Here is a 21,917-nt window from a genome sequence, read left to right on the forward strand (position 1 = left end):
TTTTTCTGTGTTTTTCTCCCATCCCAATTTAGTCGTTATGCCAATTCCCCCCTCCCCTTCCTGGTCGTTGCTCGCATGTGCCCCCCACTGGTCGGTCTAGGGAGCCCTGAAGTCTATCAGATGCTTCCTCCGAGACATAGGAGACAGCCAGTAGCATCTTTTCACCTGACCTGACCTTTTCTTTTTTTTAAACTTAAGTTTTTATTTTCATTTTTTCAACAACATACATAGACAACATTCATAGACAATACACAGTACATAAATATAAAACAAATAGACAAAAAATGAGTAAAGAAAAAGTGTGGCATGGGTCCTTCGGTCCATTCTACATTTGCATTATTTATTTACATTTGTATTCATTTCCTTGTATCCTTTTCAAACCTCTGTGATGTCGTTACTTCCCATCCTGTATTCTTCCCATTTTCCCCATTTCCATTCAAACTTTTCTTCTTGCAGCCTCAGCAGATGTGTGATTCTCTCCATTTCCTGTATCCCCTCTACCAACTCTATCCATTGATCCTTTGTCGGCACTTCTACCTTGTACCACAGTTTAGTTAAAGCTTTCTTGGCTGCCACTATCAATATCTTAATCAAATATTTGTCTTCCCCTTGGATTCCTTCTTGTGACAGATTCCCCAAATACAACACTTGGCCTCCCTGGGGTATTTCGTATCCTATTATTTCATTTATTATCCCCCCTATCTCTTCCCAGTAGTGCCTTATCTTCTGACATCCCCAGAATATGTGTGTATGGTTCGCCCCTTCCTGTCCACACTCCCTCCAACATGTTTTCTTTGCTGGTGTGTAATTGCCCTGTATTTCTGGTGTTATAAAGTATCTAATTATATTTTCCACCCAAACTTCCTCCATATCCTTGATCCTGTGGTTGTTTGTTGTGTCTTCTAGACCTGACCTTTTCACCTGACTCTCATTGGTGAGGTGTAACGTGTGGGAAGTCACACTACCCTCACCATCTCCCTCCCTCACTGTGCAGGCGCCCTGACCGACCTGTAGGAGTCGCTGTTTACAACAACCAGAATACCACCCCACCGGCTTCCCTCCCGCTGACTCTGCCAATTGAGCCAGTATGACGGCTGGCCAAGCCGGAGGCAACGCTGACAGCCGGATTCGATACCAGTGTCACTTGCGTTGGTGACGAGCGCTTAGTCCGCTGCACCACCCAGCCGCCATAGTGACCCCAAGAAATGTAAAACTGCTCACCATCTCCACCTCTGAGCCATTTATGGTAATAGGGAGATGGGATACCTTGCTACGTCTAAAATCGATGACTAGCTCCTTCGTTTGGAAGCATTCAGGGTGAGGTTATTGGTCTCACTCCACCTAACTAGGTTCTGCACCTCTGATCTGTAAAATGACTCGTAATTTGAGTTTATACGCCCAATGACAGTGGTATCATCAGCGTACTTTACTATCAGATTGTTATCATAGGAAGCAGTACAGTCATGAGTGCAGAGAGAGAACAGTAAAGGGCTGTGTTGTGAAGGGCCAGATTAAACTGAGAATCTACCTCTATTGTTTGATATACTTTGTATATTATTTATATATATACACGGAATATCCCTTTACCTGCGTTCAAACCAGAGTAATATTCGCTCTCCTTATTGGACAGCGCCCCTAGGCGCCAGCGCGCAGGCCCCCAACGGCAGGTTCAAAGACAAGTTCAGGCATGTCAGGACATGCCCGGAGACAGCGTATTGATACCAGACAAAGACTGCGGTTTGGGACTAGATATTCACTTAAGTATATATACGGCGCAGGTGCGCAGAGTTGTTGTTCATCCCGAGTCAACGTGCAGTGAAGTGAGCAACCGTGCGTCTAACAGAGCGTTGAGAACCACGTGCGAATAGAATAGTAAAGTGTCAGAGTTTAATGCAGTAACGTCGAGTTGGACCTAATCTAATGTGAAGTAAATAGTCGTTCATTTATTGTATATCGTGCGGCCACAGTTCGTTCGTGTGTAGCATTACCCAGCGGTTCGTCGTGTCTTTAGCTAGTGTACTTAGCCAGGGTGTGTGGCCTAAATACGTCGCCCACACCCGAGGAGTCCTAGGCGGAGAACCGTTGGACATGTACACAGGAGAATCGGCGTCGGCGATTGCAGAACCATTACTGGTTGGATTATATTGATTTGGAACATGTTACCCGGAGAAGAGCATCGTTGATTTCCACTATCGTTTGGGATTCAACCTCGTGAGGATTACAACTCGGGCTGGCCTCGTGGACGGAGGCTGGCTAGCTGTCATCAATGCTATCGAGCATTTGGATTACAATTATTGCTTTGCTGCTGATCAAGGGAGTTACAAGGACCGACTCCTGTACCTGGAGTCTCTTTATTCCTCATTGAATCAGACTGAGTACCCGAACATTCCTCTACCCTCCAGGCCTTACACCCCCGGAGGGAACCCATTGTCTCCAGGCGGTACCAGTGTTGCCCTATATAGTTGCTACTATACGACAGGTGGTGTCAACTTAGACCCATCGTAGGATTCCTGCTATTCTTAGTGACTCATGCTATTGACTGACTTTACGCATATTCTTCGCCATACAAGCGCAACCCTAATTCTCATTCTGTAACCTAATGTTGCATAATAATAATAAAATACCCTCAAATACTATTTCTTTGTCAATGCTGTGTTCTTGTGGGTGTTCACCATCTATATTTGATGTACTGTCTGGCCAGTAATTAAAGTACATAACTAGCAGTGGTTTAATCTATCACAATCTTTAATACAGTCAGGGTTTTGTAACCCCTCAGTTACAGGCTGAGAATGCAGCCTTGTGGCGAACCAGTACTTAAAACTATTTCATCAGACATATTGTTTCCAATCCTGACTCTTTGAGGTCTCAAAATTAAAAAGCTAAGAATCCATTATCTTCCATTGGCATGTACACAATCATAAACTATGAATTGAAAATGGGGGACCCTGATGTAAACAAGACAAACGTCTTTCTCTGGTCTGCATCCCCTTAACAATTGTGTGTATTGAGCTGTACTGTATTGTACCCATTCTGAAATCTGTTAAATAAAGTTTTCATTCATTCATGGTTGCTACAGTATGTTACAGGCAGCCATGTTGGAAGACGGGAGAACTACATAAACATTCAGTGCAAGGCCTCTTTTCTTGTGAAATAAGGAATATCAAACAGGCTGATATTTGGACAGCTAAATTAATGATTTTGTGTTAAAAGAGGTCATCCTCACAGTAACCTGTCCCCATAACCCCAGGATACAGTGCTGTTGCCACTGGCTATGGTTGCCATGACTACAAAAAAAAACTCCAGCTGCATGGCCACCTCCAGTCCCACCATCTCTATAAGATGTTCCAGTCTGGCTTTAGACCCTCCCACTGACTGCCCTGGTCAGGGTTCTAAATTACCTTCTCATGGCGGCTGATTCCAGTTCCCCAAGCTTACTGATCCTGCTTAACTCAAGTGCTGTATGACTATACGACTTCAGGCTATGGAACCGTTATGTTTTCCAGCTTCTACCTCTCAAGCTGGAACCCAAAAACAGGCATCTGGCAACAAGTCAACACAAAAGTAAGGAGCAAATATTTCATTTCAGTGTGTTCAAACCTCTGTTTCTCTATTACATTAGCACTCAAAGTTATTTTAACTTAAAAAAAATACTTCAGAATGTTACCTTTCAAAAGTGACCAGACTCATGCATGTACTATAAGTATAAATTATAATAAATCGCAAATTACTTTGGCTATGCAATCAGTAGGCATTTTATGCTAAATGTGCATGACTATTGTTGTACTGATGAGTGTGAATGTATATTTCGGTGTTATCACCATGTAAATGATTGGACCCCAGGAATAGCTGCTGCTATGCAAAAGCTAATGGGGATCTAAATAAAAAGAGGAAGCTCACAGTATAGCTGGACTTGTCTTCATATGCATTACACTGTACAACCAAAGGTTACTTATAATGAGTGTCATAGGCTGGTTACCAGGGCAACTTAGACGGCACAAAGCCCATCAAATTCAATATAATGTTTGACATGTATGGTTTGCAACCGTGACAGTGTCGGTGACATAACACATTTCTACAGGTGCTCGACATGAAAGAATAACGTTTCTGACAAGCCACAATCGTCAAAGGTGTCGACGGTTCTAGAATAAATCAACCTTGACTCCTCGCTGTTATCACTTTCTCCTCACGCTAACTCCTTCACTCTCCACCAGGCCTCTCCTCACATCATTATTCTCTCTCTCTCCCTCTCTCTCTCTCTCTCTCTCTCTCTCTCTCTCTCTCTCTCTCTCTCCCTCTCTCTCTCTCTCTCTCTCTCTCTCTCTCTCTCTCTCTCTCTCTCTCTCTCTCTCTCTCTCTCTCTCTCTCTCTCTCTCTCTCTCTCTCTCTCTCTCTCTCTCTTTTGTTGTCTCTTTCTCCCTCCCTCTCTCGCTCCCCTCTCTCTCTCTCTTTCTCTCTCTCCATCCCTCTCTATCTTTTTGCCCTCTCTACTTGTCCCTCGTCCCTCTTAATCTTTCTCTCTCTTCTCCTCCCTTCTCCCCCCCCCCCCTCTCTCCCCCCTCCCACCCTCCTTACCCCCCCCCCCCCCCCCCCTTTGATCCATCTCAAAGAGCTGAGGAACACAGTTTGGAGCATATGCAGAGAAGAGATAATGTTGAGCATGTGTGCACGTGCCTGTGTGTGCATGTGCCTTTGTGTGTGTGTGTGTGTGTGTGTGTGTGTGTGTGTGTGTGTGTGTGTGTGTGTGTGTGTGTGTGTGTGTGTGTGTGTCGAGGGGAATCCTGTACAGTGAGTGAGAGATCAGGAGAGGAAGTGAGAAGAAGACTAGAAGGATTACAGGAGAGGAGAGGAGAGACATACAGTACAGCAGTGAGGTGGAGGGATGGAAGAGAGGAGGGAGGAAAGGGAGGAGGAGAGAGGAGAGGAGAGACATACAGTACAGCAGTGAGGTGGAGGGATGGAAGAGAGGAGGGAGGAAAGGGAGGAGGAGAGAGGAGAGGAGAGACACACAGTACAGCAGTGAGGTGGAGGGATGGAAGAGAGGAGGGAGGAAAGGGAGGAGGAGAGAGGAGAGGAGAGACACACAGTACAGCAGTGAGGTAGAGGGATGGAAGAGAGGAGGGAGGAAAGGGAGGAGGAGAGAGGAGAGGAGAGACACAGTACATCAGTGAGGTGGAGGGATGGAAAAGAGGAGGGAGGAAAGGGAGGAGGAGAGAGGAGAGGAGAGACACAGTACATCAGTGAGGTGGAGGGATGGAAAAGAGGAGGGAGGAAAGGGAGGAGGAGAGGAGAGACACAGTACAGCAGACAGTGAGGTAGAGGGGTGGAAAAGAGGAGGGAGGAAAGGGAGGAGGAGAGGAGAGACACAGTACAGCAGACAGTGAGGTAGAGGGTGGAAAAGAGGAGGGAGGAAAGGGAGGAGGAGAGAGGAGAGAGAACGACACACAGTATAGCAGACAGTGAGGTAGAGGGATGGAAAAGAGGAGGGAGGAAAGGGAGGAGGAGAGGAGAGACACAGTACAGCAGACAGTGAGGTAGAGGGTGGAACAGAGGAGGGAGGAAAGGGAGGAGGAGAGAGGAGAGAGAACGACACACAGTACAGCAGTGAGGTAGAGGGATGGAAAAGAGGAGGGAGGAAAGGGAGGAGGAGAGAGGAGAGGAGAGACACAGTACATCAGTGAGGTAGAGGGATGGAAAAGAGGAGGGAGGAAAGGGAGGAGGAGAGAGGAGAGGAGAGACACAGTACATCAGTGAGGTAGAGGGATGGAAAAGAGGAGGGAGGAAAGGGAGGAGGAGAGAGGAGAGAGAACGACACACAGTATAGCAGACAGTGAGGTAGAGGGATGGAAAAGAGGAGGGAGGAAAGGGAGGAGGAGAGGGGGAGGGAGGTGGAGAAAAATAGCAATTTTCCCCAGTTCCATAACAGCGTGTGAATTTCTCTCTCCGCTATAATCTCAAAGCTCCTCATTTTCAATGTCACTCGCAAAGTCAAACCTCTGTCCCTCCCTCCATCCCTCCCTACTTTCACCCTGCATTAACTTCTCCTTCCTGTCCCCTCCTCTCTTCCTTCTTTTGTCTCCATCTCTCTCTCTCACACTCTCTCTCTCTCTCACACTCTCTCTCTCTCTCACACGCACACACACACACACACACACACACACACACACACACACACACACACACACACACACGCGCGCGCGCGCACACACACACGCACAAAAAGGCCAGGTCCTTGAAGGCTCTCCTAAGCCGTCAGAAAGAAAAAGCACTTTTCTGCCTCATCAGCTCACTAAGCCCAGTGTGGAGAAGAGACAGCCACGGGCTCTGCGAACGCCGATGCTAACGGATGATGCAAATCACGCTTGGAGCGCCACAGAGTCCCGTGGGACGGCTAGCGCTAGTGCTAAAGGCTAACCAGAATCATGCTAAGTGCACCATGAATAAGGGCAATTAGGTAGCTAGCTAGTGTTGACGCCACGGTTAATGGTGCTCAGCACAGCATGAACACCCATAGGCCAGCGAGCGGTAGAGACTAAAGGCTGAATATAATTGGCTAAGTGCAGCGCTGTGTGTCACATGACTAGCCAGCTCTGATCCTAACAGCAACAGAGGCCCTGAACCACCAGGCAGAACCAGCAGGCTGAGGAATAGCTTCTTCCCGGATGCTGTGAGACTACTGAACAGTTCATCGCAGCTCACATCACTGCCATGCCTCTGCACACTGCACTGTAGCACTTTATGGCACCTATCTCTTTTAATCTTTTAAAGATTTATTTAGCATTTTTACAGCTTATCGTGGACACAGGACCGACAGAGGAGAGGGAGGAACGGGAGAAGATGTGGGGGAGGACATGCGATAAATCCGTCCGGGAGCGGGAGGCGAACCCGAGTCGACCGCGTAGGTCTGCATCGCAGTATGCGGTGCGCCACTGGGGCACTGAGTCTTATTGAATTAAATCAGTTTTTTACTGAATTAGACTAGGTTTTTATTTCAATGTTTAGTTTTCTATTGAATCAATTCGCAGTTTTTATTGAATGATTCGTTTTTACTGGATTTCTATTGAATCAGTCTGTATGTCTGTCGTGAGCAGTGTTGGGTGAGTTATTTTAAAAAGTAACTAGTTACAGTTACTAGTTACTTCTTCCAAAAAGTAACTAAATTACTTACTCAGTTACAAATGATAAAAGTAACTAGTTACTTCAGAAAGTAACTATTGCATTACTTTCAAGATTTTTTGTTTATTTTTTTACATAAACAACATACACAAATCTAAACTATTTTAATGTTGCTGTGGGACAAAGTGAGACTAGCCTCCAATCAAATGCCATTGATTGATTGATTGATTGAAAACTTTATTAACAGATTGCAGAATGGGTACAGTACAGTACAGCTCAATACATACAATTGTTAAGGGGATGCAGACCAGAGAAACACTTTCGTCTTGTTTACATCAGGGTCCCCCATTTTCAATTCATGACATTTATGACATACACAACATACAGATATAAGAATCTAATCTAATCATCTAAACTAATCTAATCATGACATTTAAGATATGCATGACATATATATATATATATATATATATATATATATATATATATATATATATATATATATATATATATATATATATATATATATATATATATATCTGAGCACCAGACTGTGCTATTAAACCAGGAAGTGCAGCACTATGTTGATAAGGCTGTCAGCAGTAGAGCCACTACTGCAGTGCCCTGCGCTGCAACACAACAAGAGTGAACAAAAAACGCTCATGGACCGCGGTCTGTCGTTGACTGCTCGCTTGTGTTGTTCGTTGGATTCGTTTTGGACTATTTGGGCTCGCCAAACAAACTATCAAAACGTACACTACACGGACCCGCGGTCTCACGCTGACTGAGTCGCTTGTGTTGTCGCGCTGTGTGTCAGACTCTGGATGCTTTAGACACCCGCCCACCTCTACCTCTGATTGGCTTACCATGACATTTTACTCAACCTCAGCCAATCGCGCACTGCCCACTAACCAGGAGGAACAGTATGCCTCTCGGCGCAGAGATCTGTCTGATGAAAGAAATCGTGTTCAATCATAGTAACGCGCCGCATTTTTTGGCAGTAGCGGTAACGGCGTTATTAAGATTGGAAGAGTAATCCGTACTCGTTACTGAAAAAACTAACGGCGTTACTTATAACGCCGTTACTTATAACGCCGTTATTCCCATCACTGGTCATGAGGATCAGTATTTATTTATTTTAGTATTTATTCTAGTTTATCTAATAACTATAACCGAGACCTGAGTGCTGTATCTCGTGCTTCCATGTCAATGGAAAAATGACAATAAACATAACTTTGATAATAATAATACCTAGAACGCCCATTGTTTCTCCACGTAGGAGGAAACTTGTAAAACAGCAGCTGCTATGTGTTGATATATGAGAACATGTAATATGTAATCTATGTCTTGATACTGGATATTGTGAACGGGTCACATTAGAACAGTAATAATATCATGCTTTTCCATTGTTTTATCTTCTCTACCACTGCACAGAAATGAGGCCTTTTCTTATGAAAGTGGTTAATAAATTACTGACACACACACGCACACACACACACGCACACACCCATGCACGCACACACACACACACGCAGGACGTCTCACCAGAACGGTTGTTGGGGGAGGTCCTGACGGGGGAGACAGAGGGCGTACGTGAAGAAGAGTAGGGTCTCTGTCGGTCTCTCTCTATCGTAGAGGCAGAACCCACGAAGTGATACTGAGAGTAGCCATCCTGGAAAACACATAAACATATATACTGTTAGATACACCTTATATTATTCACCTTGTATTATTATTCACCTCGTGTTATTCACCTTATATTATTCACCTTATATTATTATTCACCTCATATTATTCACCTTATATTATTATTCACCTCATATTATTATTCACCTCATATTATTCACCTTATATTATTCACCTTATATTATTCACCTCATATTATTATTCACCTCATATTATTCACCTCATATTATTATTCACCTCATATTCTTCACCTTATATTATTCACCTTATATTATTATTCACCTTATATTATTCACATCATGTTATTCATCTTATATTATTCACCTTATATTATTATTCACCTCATATTATTATACACCTTATATTATTCACCTTATATTATTCACCTCATATTGTTCACCTCATGTTATTCACCTTATGTTCACCTCATGTTATTCACCTTATGTTATTCATCTTATGTTATTCATCTTATGTTATTCACCTTGTTATTCATCTTATGTTATTCATCTTATGTTATTCATCTTATGTTATTCATCTTATGTTATTCACCTTATGTTCACCTTATGTTATTCATCTTATGTTATTCATCTTATGTTATTCATCTTATGTTATTCACCTTATGTTCACCTTATGTTATTCACCTTATGTTCACCTTATGTTCACCTTATGTTATTCACCTTATGTTCACCTTATGTTATTCACCTCATGTTATTCACCTTATGTTCACCTCATGCTATTCACCTTATGTTCACCTCATGCTATTCACCTTATGTTCACCTTATGTTATTCATCTTATGTTATTCATCTTATGTTATTCATCTTATGTTATTCACCTCATGTTATTCACCTCATGTTATTCACCTTATGTTCACCTTATGTTATTCACCTTATGTTCACCTTATGTTATTCACCTTATGTTCACCTCATGCTATTCACCTTAAGTTCACCTTATGTTATTCATCTCATGTTATTCATCTTATGTTCACCTTATGTTATTCACCTCATGTTATTCACCTTATATTTCTAACCAACAAAGCTGCTGCCAGAATGCAGATTTAGTCTTTCCTGCAAGCTTGTTACACTGTATCTAGAAATGGATATATTAGTAGATTAGTAGATATTAGATATAAAAAACCTGTAATTTTTTTATGAAATGCTCAAATCCTCTTGTTCTATTTCTTTATAGATATCTTTGTTATAAGGATACTGAGATAAATAAACAGTTTTGTGCTTATAGATGTGTTATGTGGCAGAGCTCTCGATGCAAATGACACGTTGGTAAGTTTAACATCTGATTTACCACATGTCCTCCTCACAACAGAACGACTTCGGATTCAGGTTGAAAATAGGCGAAGTGGCCCTTTAGGTCCTTCATTTGTGTATACTGGCTAACATCTAAATTAGTTTTAGCACCTTATTGCGCAGGGGTAGGTTGTTCCCTCCTAACAGGTGCAAATTTACCATACACAATCAAAGTTTACCGTTTTCCCATGAAACAACCTAATGGACTGCAGCAGTCCAATGAGACGACTGGAGACTGTCAGCAAATTACAGGGTTTTTAGCACCTATTTTATATCCTCACACATTTTACAATGATGTTTATAAGAACCTTCACAAGGCACGCAGTAACAGACACACACACACACACACACGCACACACACACACACACACACACACACACACACACACACACACACACACACACACACACACACACACACACACACACACACGCACACACACACACAGCAGGATACTTGTAAAGGTGTTGCTGCAAGCTTCAAATAAAACACACGCACCACATTATGCTGTGAAATTAACATGTTTATAGTTGGGACAAGAAAGATTAGGGCCTTTATTGTCCCAGAGGGGAGATTGTGTTGTTGTTGACAGTGACTATGTGTAAGGGATGTCAGGGGATGAGCGGGTTCTCTACGTTCCTTAGGGATGTCAGGGGATGAGCGGGTTCTCTACGTTCCTTAGGGATGTCAGGGGATGAACGGGTTCTCTACGTTCCTTAGGGATGTCAGGGGATGAGCGGGTTCTCTACGTTCCTTAGGGATGTGACGGAATGAGGGGGTTCTCTACGTTCCTTAGGGATGTGACGGAATGAGGGAGTTCTCTACGTTCCTTAGGGATGTGACGGAATGAGGGGGTTCTCTACGTTCCTTAGGGATGGGACGGAATGAGGGGGTTCTTTACGTTCCTTAGGGATGTGACAGAATGAGGGGGTTCTCTACGTTCCTTAGGGATGTGACGGAATGAGGGGGTTCTCTACGTTCCTTAGGGATGTGACGGAATGAGGGGGTTCTCTACGTTCTTTGGGGATGTGACTGAATTAGGGGGTTCTCTACGTTCCTTAGGGATGTGACAGAATTAGGGGGGTTCTCTACGTTCCTTAGGGATGTGACAGAATGAGGGGGTTCTCTACATTCCTTAGGGATATCAGGGAATGAGGGGGTTCTCTACGTTCCTTTTCTTCCCATCTCCCCTTCCTTTTGAAGACATATGAAGACAAGTCTGGTTATACTGTGACCTTCCTGTTTTGAAAAGGGACATGTATCATTGGAGGCCAGTGAGAGGATGCAGCGCAATGCTAAGTTCCTCAATACTAAAGTGATCAGTGAAAGTATGGCCTATATGAACATCATGTTCATGACAATGTAACCCTTCTTTGATCCTTCCTTCACTGTTCTTCTAAAACGTTTTTTTTTCATTGAGAGAAATACATGGGTAAGCGCTGGATTGATACATGTGTGGGAGTGAGTGGGCATGTGTGTGTTTGCTGGTGTTCAGAGGGGGAGGAGCTTGTGAGGCACAGACAGCAGACACAAGGTGGACTTATTGCCCCACCACGAGCCACTTCATGGACTCTTTGTTTGTTAGGGAACCAGTAATTGTTTTGTCACAGGACCAACTCACCTAATATACACACACACACACACACACACACACACACACACACACACACACACACACACACACACACACACACACACACACACACACACACACACACACACACACACACACACACACACACACACACACACACACACACACACACACACACACACACACACACACACACGTCCTCATTCTCAAACATGTTCATAAGTACTTTTGTAAATATCTTGGTAACATTTTTGTACTAACAAATTTACTAAAATCCTCCTCCGGATTCCTGAACGCGTGAAACGGTCTCCGTAATTGGCCAAAATCATCGCAGCTGGGTTCCCATGAATGAAAAACGTCACTCATTCTTAAACTGGAAGCACGTTCTCGTACACCTGGATTTGCAAACAGACACAGGGTCTCATTCTCGAACGAAGTTACGACAAAATATTTCTTCTTAGCCAGATTTCGGCCTATTTAAGACATATTAGGGCTGGGAGTGGGAGTCCTCAAATTTTCCTGAGATCTTATTTGAGAGCAGATCTAAGAGTGCTGAGGAGCACACTTAAATATGCTCTCAGCCCACGATCAAATCTCATGATTGATTGACTAATTTAAAATGTTATTATAACTTGACAGACTGTGTTCTCATAGTGATTCCTTCACGTCAACGCTACAGACAAAACCATACTTGGTCATTTACTGTACATTGGAGGGGGTTGATAGCTATAAACCTGCATTCCTTCGAATATATCATTAATCAATTAAACTTATATTGAAATACACTATATAGCCTATACACCAACACTGAAATGACAGTGGATAAATAAATAAGAACTAAAGCTAATCGGTGGAAATAGACTGCATTAATATTCCATAACAAGTCTTGTGTGCGCCTACGAATGAACAGTATGGAATAATAAGCCATACTGCGTTCATTCATTACGCCCGCCGTAGGCTATATATATGTCATTCATTCATTCATATACAGTACTGCGCGCGCGTGTGTGTGTGTGTGTGTCTGTGTGTGCGCGCGCGCTGCGGCAGGTGTGTACCGCGAGCTGTATATGATGCCAATACATTAATCTAATCTAGTTTTGATGGGCGCAAGCGTGATTACGAAACCTAGCCGCATTTCTCGGAGACGCTCTCTGATTGGCACTGACTGACGTTCGTAATCACGCGGCTCGCAAAGCACTTCCGCCATTCCATTTCACACAGCTGCGTCTGGAGGCGGTGTTTTGTATGCAAATGAGCTGAACGGGAACGCGCTTTGGAGTTTATGACAGAATGCCATTCCCCAAGCAGATATCAGATCATATCATTTCTGCTACCGTTTCAGCCACTTAAGACATATCTCCAGCACGTTCAGGACTCAGAGTGTACTTGTCATAGATTATGTCTCAGTGGTTCCACGATAAGTCTTCCAGAATATATCTTTGAAAAATGTTCGGGAATGAGACCCACTTCTTATAAGGCGAGGGCTGTGTGCAAAACAGCGAGGCTCAACGTTGCATCTCTGCTATGCTGACCCCCGTATTCAACAGGTAGTGCAGAAGTGATTTGCGACTGATCACAATTCGATTAGATTCAAATGTATTGTCATCATACAGCACAAGTACAATACAACGAAAATAAGTTTGGCATCTAACCAGAGTACAAACGTAACAGTAAAGTGCAATAGTAACATAGCTACAATGCACAAGTGATTAAACTGGGTATAAAATATAAAAATACTATATAAATAAAATTACAACAACGAATTTACAATACGAAGCCATTCGAGAAGGCTGAATAAATCCGTAAATCGAGTTTATGAAGGAATTCCTTGGTAACTTTCACGTATGTGCATTCGAGAATGAGGACCAATTTATGCATGCATACTGTAGGTACACACATGTGCCCTCATATCAAAACAACAATACAAATGAAACGCATATGACCGCCCTTCCAAAGAGAAAATAAACAACCGGTTAATAATAAAAATTTAAACTCTGGACAGAGAGAGAGAGAGAGAGAGAGAGAGAGAGAGAGAGAGAGAGAGAGAGAGAGAGAGAGAGAGAGAGAGAGAGAGAGAGAGAGAGAGAGAGAGAGAGAGAGAAGAGAGAGAAGAGAGAGAGAGAGAGAGAGAGAGAGAGAGAGAGAGAGAGAGAGAGAGCGTGCTTAATTGCCGAAGCCATTGGCTTTGTATCTGTATTCGCTTAGCTGTGATGGCAGCAAAAAAAGCCCTTTTTTAGAAACGCGGATTAGCAGAGTCAACAACAGTCAGTGAGCCAGAACGGAATTCAATTTAGCAGAAGATAATTGGGTGCTTCTGAAAGGCAGAGCGGCAGCGAGTGATAATCAAGGGATAATGGAGACGACGCACTCTGTCACTGCTGTCAGAGCAGCTCGAGGCCCTGCAGGGAACTGAGACTACCGCTACGGAGAGTCTCCATGCAGAGGCGGTGAGCTTTATTATTCACTTTGACACAAAGTGAGATGGAGCAGAGTTAAGTGGTGTGTTTATGAGTAGGTGTGCACTGTGTGTGCACGTCCTTGTTTGTTTTCCTACCACCAAATGGTGAAAACAATATTTTATTTTTTTGGGACCAGAGCCCAAAATGTACTAGGCCTATATAAGGATTTGTATAGTCGACTTTGTTTGGGCATAGTCGATTTGCCGATAGTCGTACCAGTCGACTACCCCCCCCCCCCTCGAATGCAAAAAAATATACAATAATAACTTCCGGTTTAGCGTTAGAATGGAGTAGGTCGCATGTGACACAGCTGCTCACCCGTTATTTTTTTTTTTGTTTTAAAAACATATTTTTAAACCATTAATGCGTTTAAAACTTGACGCATATATCAACTGAGACTATCAACTAAATATATTGACCAAAAGAATCGAGACACACAAAGACCCAGCGAAACCAAAACCAGTCGAAGAGGTCCCGCCGCGGGACCCAGGATTCGTACAGCGGACAGCAGGAAATATTGACTTGACAGAGGCCGCTTCAAGTTCATCCCCATCAAACACCTCCGCAGATACCGAACATATCATCCGGAAAATGGAGGAAATGGGGAAGACAATAATGAAGGAAATGATCCACCAATCACAACTGTCGGAGAAGATAATAACTCAAAAAGTAGATGCTATTAAAGAATCTATTGAAGGCAAAATTGATGCGCTGAGAGCGGACGCCGACGCACAGAATAAACGCACCGAGGCTCTGGAGAAAGTAGTGGAAGCCCACGAAATCAATTTCACTCGCATCTACAATGAAGTAGAGGCTAACAAAGTTAACCTAACTGCTGAGATGAAGGGGAACTACAATGAAATCAAGACGGAGCTCAGCGAAATAACGTTGGAGCTCACGCGAATCAATAAAGAACAGAAAGCCAAAATATTCGAGATGGAATATCAAAAACGCAAGCTGAATATTCGTATTGTCGGTCTGGACGAATCAGTGAGATGTGAAAACCCTGAAGAGTTTGCCACAGAATTACAGAAAATCTTGGGAACAGGAATCCTTCCTAAAATACCGGAGGTGGATCAGTGCTTCAGATTGGGTCCCCGCTCCATTGGCAATAACGCTAAGCCCAGAGTGATATTAGTTATACTGCGCCAAGTCAGAATAAAAGAAATGATTATGCGTGAAACTCGCAGGATGAAAGGCAATCTGAAATACATGGAGGTACCAATACACTGCTTTGAAGATTATTGTCGTGATGTAGTGGAACTGCGTGCCAAGTTCAAGACGGTGATGTCTCAACTATACCTGGGGAAATACAGACCCCTACTAATATACCCTGCAATACTTCGCGTCGTCGACAAACAAGGAGCAAAGGTTCTCCTCAACTCGCCTGAAGATGCAGCCAAATTCCTGTCTGAACAAAACGCAGAATAGTGTATAAATGGCCTTTTAAATCTCAGTTATGCAAGGTCACCATATAGTACAACCTTTAATAACCGAGGATTTGGGACAGAGAGACCTACGTGCTCAGAGTTTTTGAATGCTTTCCCCGACGTGTTTATATTATTGCGGACATATTGGATTTAAGATTGGAACACTCCAGAACATACTGGAACATTCAGACAATGTAAAAATGACATATTGGAATAATCTAGAACATCGAAGCATTCTTTGATATATGGAGCATTCTGGAATATCAGCAATACGTGGTCATTCACTCTACCAGAAGCCCCTCGGGGGAATAATCAACAGCTATCTAGATGCAGAACCACAGAGCCATCATAGCCGGCCGGCTGAAGATCACTCTACACAACGATCATCGCCCACCCCGGTCAGGGGAAATGCTGCATATACGTATTTAAAAACTGTTTTTTATTAATGGGAAATAATTTCACTACTTCTCCAATTATTACTTTAGATGTTTAAGCATAGCAATGCTCTTTTAAGATCTAAGTTAATGTTCTCTTCCTTTTACTTGTTTTTTTTTTATTTTTTTTCATCCGCTCTCTCTGATTTATTGAGGCTCTCTCTTCAGTTCAATACCTTCATATTATTCATGGGTTACTATAAATTACTATAAATTACAAGTTCATATAAAATGTAGTGATTAGGGCATGACAATTGAAGCTTATTTTTGGTCTTTTATTTTTAGTTTATCTCATTTACATTTTTATTTATTTATTTTTTACGGGTAAGTGGCCAAGCCACAGTCGACATTCTACTTATGGTAGAATTTAGAGTGTTAGATCCTATGGTATACATAGGAATGTTAAGGATAATTGGATCATTCTGGGATATCCGGTGGTGCAAGGGAGAGAGTCATACGCAAAGGTTGTGTTCATGGAACACAATCCTGTACGACTCTCGGTGGGAGGGAAGGGTAGGGGATTTTTATTTGTATATATGTATGTTTTTAAGCTCGGCTCTCAACGGGACCTCACTAGTGGGATGTATATCTATTATTGCCTCGCACTCTAGAAGCATTACCAAAAATTACAATGCAACATGTATAGACTATGGCTAGTTTGAATATAATGATATGGAACACCGGGGGAATAAATAACCAACTCAAACGCAAAAGCGTGCTCACACTGATGAAAAAAGAACATGTGGACATTGCTCTGCTAAGCGAAACACACATTATAGGGAAAGACATAGGTAAATTAGCGGACAACATATACCATAATATCAGTCACTCCTCTATTGGTACGAGAACTCGGGGTGTAGCAATAGTCGTTAAACGTAAGTTGAATATTGTACTAAAGGGAGTATGGTCTGATGTAGAAGGTCAGATAACTATAGCTAAGATTGAACATAAGAACAGGAAAATAGCGTTGATAGCGGTATACGCCCCAAATTTGTACGAAGAAGATTTCTTCACTACACTAACCAATGCAATGTTAGACATTCCCGATTACTCATTTATAATAGGAGCGGATTTTAATGCCATCTGGAACCCAAGGATAGACAAATCTTACCTCGCCTTTTCCAGCGAACAAAAGAATTCATCGAAGGCATTAAAGGATTGGTCAAAGATTACAGGTGTAAAGGACTTATGACGGTTACTTAATCCCACGACCCGAAAGTACTCTTGTCGATCTGCGAGACATAAGACACTATCCAGAATAGATTATGTCTTTGCATCACAGAGACTATTTGATAATTATGAAGTGGAAATGATACCCAACGCACTATCAGATCACTGTTATTTACTCCTTAAAGGTACATTTGGTATACTATCCTCCCGAGCCCCAAGATGGCGATTTAACTCGTTGCTGCTTAACAACAAGGAATTCATTACACAACTCAAAGAAGCTCTTATAGTATTCCAACGGGAGAATGCAAACTCGGTGCAAGACCCCAGAATAATATGGATGTCGGTAAAGGGAATGATCAAAGACTTCACGGATAGCTTTTCCTCCAAAATGCGCAAGAATCAAAGCACAAAACTGGATGAGCTGGAAACGCTTTACTCAACGTTATTTAATTCTCTGAAATACAACAACTCAACTCGACTAGAAAATCAAGTTAACGTACTAAAAATAGAGATCAATGCCATATACAGACAACAATCGGAAATACAAATACGCAGCACAAGACAACAGCAGTACTCCCATGGTTCCAAACCCAGCCACCTATTAGCCATGCGATTAAGAATTAATGCAACATTTGCAGATATAACTACCATTAGAGCACAACAAGTACTTGTAACAGATCCTGTAAAAATAAACGATACATTCAAAGTATTCTACTCCGACTTATATAAATCAGAAATGACCTTCGATCAAAACAAAATGGACACATTTCTTAATCAAATTATTCTCCCTAAACTTTCAGAGGATGACGCTAAACAGTTAGAAATACCGATCACACTAGAGGAACTCAAGAAGGCCATAAACGCAATGAAAAGTGGTAAGGCTCCAGGAAGAGACGGTTTCCCATCAGAAATGTACCTTTCTTGTTGGGACATAATTGGCCCCTTATTACTAAATATGATCTTATACTCAGTCAAGGAGGGGAACTTCCATAAAATTGACAATATTGCACTCATAACAGTCCTCCTTAAAAAAGACAAAGACCCCAACGAGTGCGGTAGTTATAGACCTGTAAGCCTCCTCGGAACAGATATCAAACTGTACTCTAAGGTATTAGCCATCAGATTACAAAAGCATATGACGTCTTTAGTTCACCCGGACCAAACTGGCTTCATAGGAGGCCGCCTGATCACTGAGAACATAAGACGTATACTGCACGTACTTGATGCCGACAAGGAGGACACCATACCTAAGGCGATGCTGTCCCTGGATGCTATGAAGGCCTTTGACAGGCTGGAATGGTCGTATCTGTGGGCAGTGCTAGAAAGGATGGGGTTAGGAAAAGGATTCATCGATATGATTAAAGTATTATACAAAGACCCATCGGCCATGATTACAACAGGCACAATCATCTCTGAAATATTTCCGGTATCACGCTCTGCCAGACAGGGTTGTCCTCTTAGTCCCGGACTGTTCAATCTATCATTAGAGCCTTTAGCACAATATATAAGACAATCCCAATCCATAGAACCTATCGTAATCAAGGGCACACAACAAAAAATGTGTTTATATGCGGACGATGTAATATTGTTCATGAAAAACCCCAACACCACATTGCCTCATCTGCTCAAGTTGATTGAGGACTTTGGTGATTTATCGGGATTTAAGATAAATTGGCCGAAGTCGGCTTTCCTTCCACTTAACACCCCTGCAAAAAAAGATACAACCCTCCCAGGACAGATACCGATGGTAAAACATTTCAGATGCTTGGGAGTGGAAATATTCCCTACCATAAGACAAACGGTGAAGCACAACTACACAAAAATCCAAAACAAAATCAAAGACGACCTTGATAGATGGGCAAAACTTAAGAACACAGTACAAGCACGGATATCAATAGTTAAGATGGATGTACTACCTAAAATCAACTTCTTTTGTTCAATGCTACCGTTACCCCCTCCAGAGGGTTACTGGAAAAGATTACACTCCTCCACATACAAATTTATTTGGAATAACAAACCACCACGTATAAAAAGATCCACCGCACAGAGAAATAAAGCAGATGGTGGCATGGCATTTCCAGATTTTTTCCTATATTTTAAGGCGTACTCATTAAGTCCATTGACAACATGGTTTGACTCCCAAGCATTAGCATCTTGGAGAAAAATAGAAGAAAACATAGTAGCCCCACATAGACTGAAGGACATAGCATACACTAAACTACCAATCAAGCACTGTGAACGAAAATTTGGCCCCATAATTACTCATGCGATCCGGATATGGCGTGAATCACAAAAAAAAAATCCTAACCCACAAGAATGGCACAATCATACTCCCTTATTCAATAACAATGCTCTCTTAATTGGAAAACGACCTATAAGATTCCCTATATGGGAAGAGCAAGGCATACACTCATTAGGGGATGTTTTTAACAAACAGGGTTTTTGTAGTGATAAAGAAATACGCAAAAAATTTTATCTCACCAAGTCCACATGGCTTTTTCACAAACAGTTAGAGCTATGTTTGAAGTCTCACGGTGTTCCATTAGACAGACCAATTGAACACCACAGATACCACAAATTCTTCTACTCAAGAGAGACATCGAGAGGTTTTGTTTCAGAATTTTATCATCAATTACTAACGTCCTCGTATGAAACCCTCCAACTTGACTCTGTCTGGAGGAGGGATATACCAGACCTGGAAAATGACTTTGATTGGCAAGGAGCCTGGGCAAATGTCCGACTTACATCAAGGAACCCGGATCATCAACAAATCAATCTTAACTATATTCACAGGACATACTTGACTCCTATAAGACTGTGCCGAATGGGGCTCAAACAAGATTCCAAATGCACCCAATGTACAAATGGGGACGAAGGGACATTTATGCACATGTATTGGGACTGCTCACCAGTTAAGGCATTCTGGAAAGATGTGACCCAACAAATATCAAAACTCGTATCTTGGAATATACCTGTACACCCCTCGGTATTGCTGTTGAATGATGTTTTTGAGTTTGCAGTGAATCCACAGCTAAAGAGATTGGTTTTATCGGGTATCACAGTAGCCAAAAAGCTGATCGCATCACGCTGGTTTCAACCGGAAAAAATGTGCCGTAAAGTTTGGTTTCTTACATATCTCGATGTAATTTACCATGAAATATCTACAGCAAGAATTCTGGGTCTCAATGAATCCAAAATGTCAATGTGGTTAGAAGTGGTGGAGAGAATAAAAGCTAGCTTATAATGGTAGTGTCTGGTTAGGTGCGAGGGATAGTGGAGGTACTTCTCAAGGTGGGGTCCGGGAGGCCTGTACGTTAATGCCAAGCAAGCAGTGCAAAAATGCTTCCGCATTCGTCACCGCACGCTAGTGCGGTAAAGCGCCCTTCTTTTCAGACAAATGCTACCGTGCGTGCACCGGCGGCGGCGTGCTCGCTCAGGTGCGTGCGTGCGCCGGCGTGCTCGCGCGAGGTGCCCGCGCATGCGCATGAGATCCCGCCTTGGTGCGACACGAGCGGAGCTCAATATATATAAGTCACCGCCCCTTATTCAGTATCTAGCAATAGCTCAATTGGCAAGGACACATGGCTGTGGATCCTATGGCTTGTTTGCTGGCGAGTTCGAATCCCATCGAAAATATTTTTTAACGTGATTTTTTTTTAACGTGTATTCTTTCGCCGGTTAAGGTTAGGCATTGTTTCGGAGTTGGTTAAGGTTAGAACGGTTAAGTTTAGGCGCTGTTAAGGAGCTGGTTAAGGTTAGAGTTTGTCAAAGAGAATGGCAATATAATTTCTATGGTTAAGGTTAGGCATGGTTAAGGTTAAGGTTAAGGTTAGGCATTGTTTCGGAGTTGGTTAAGGTTAGAACGGTTAAGTTTAGGCGTTGTTAAGGAGCTGGTTAAGGTTAGAGTTTGTCAAAGAGAATGGCAATAGACAGCCTATTTCCGCGCGACCTGGGCGCTGGGCGGCGGAAAATGAAAGGCGCATTACTGCATGCCACTACGGTAAATTTTTGCACTGCTTGCTTGGCATAAAGCTACACGCGTCCGGGAGGGGGGGGTTCGAGCTGAGCATATGTGTGTAGTTTTTTTTTTTAGATAACAGGTATTATGGGTATATCTTATATAAAACAACTAACCAAAAGGTGATCTCATTGGATGTGCCCTGACAATTAATGCTTGTATATCTTATCGTGTGTTGTCATGTTTGTTTATATGTTTGTTTAAAAAATAATAAAAAAATAAAATACAAAAAAAAAAAATATATAAAAAAATAAATCATCCTTCCATTTGGGCTATGGGGGGTGCTTAACACTAGCACAGCCGACAAGGGGTCAAATGACTAAAAGTACCCGTTTTATCTGGCACGGTTTCTGAAATTTCAAAATGACTGCAGGAAAATGTTATTAGAACGTGATTCCACATATATATGGAATATATATGTGGAAAGTCACAGCACTTTGCGAGCGTCTAGCGCAGGGGTGGCCAACCCGTGGCTCGCGATCCGCATGTGGCCCGTCAATGTCTGGCTCTTAGTTCCATCAAAAAAATAATAATAATATAATTATAAACTTTTTTTTTTGTCACTCAAACCTGTGGTAAACCTCATATTTTTATATTAAGAGGTAATTATATAGTTTACACTGTTTATTCTTCTCATATTTCTCATATAAGCTGTCGGGTCATCTGACCCGTTCCGGCGGGAATCAGTGACATTTTCTCCATGGCTGTTC

The 21,917-nt window shown here is 42.4% G+C and overlaps 1 protein-coding gene across 1 annotated transcript in view; it reads right to left on the reverse strand.

Moving 5' to 3' along the window:
* ctnnd2a (catenin (cadherin-associated protein), delta 2a) overlaps positions 1-21,917 on the reverse strand; it is a gene marked incomplete at both ends in the record, with an annotated part of 886,308 nt that overhangs the window by 25,942 nt on the left and 838,449 nt on the right. Inside the window, one exon of the mRNA XM_084325908.1 lies at positions 8,659-8,785. Coding sequence (XP_084182034.1) covers positions 8,659-8,785 — 127 coding nt within the window. The remainder of the gene's footprint in view (positions 1-8,658; positions 8,786-21,917) is intronic.

Source organism: Notolepis coatsorum (assembly GCF_963971535.1).
Source record: "Notolepis coatsorum genome assembly, chromosome: 12".
NCBI lineage: Eukaryota > Metazoa > Chordata > Actinopteri > Aulopiformes > Paralepididae > Notolepis > Notolepis coatsorum.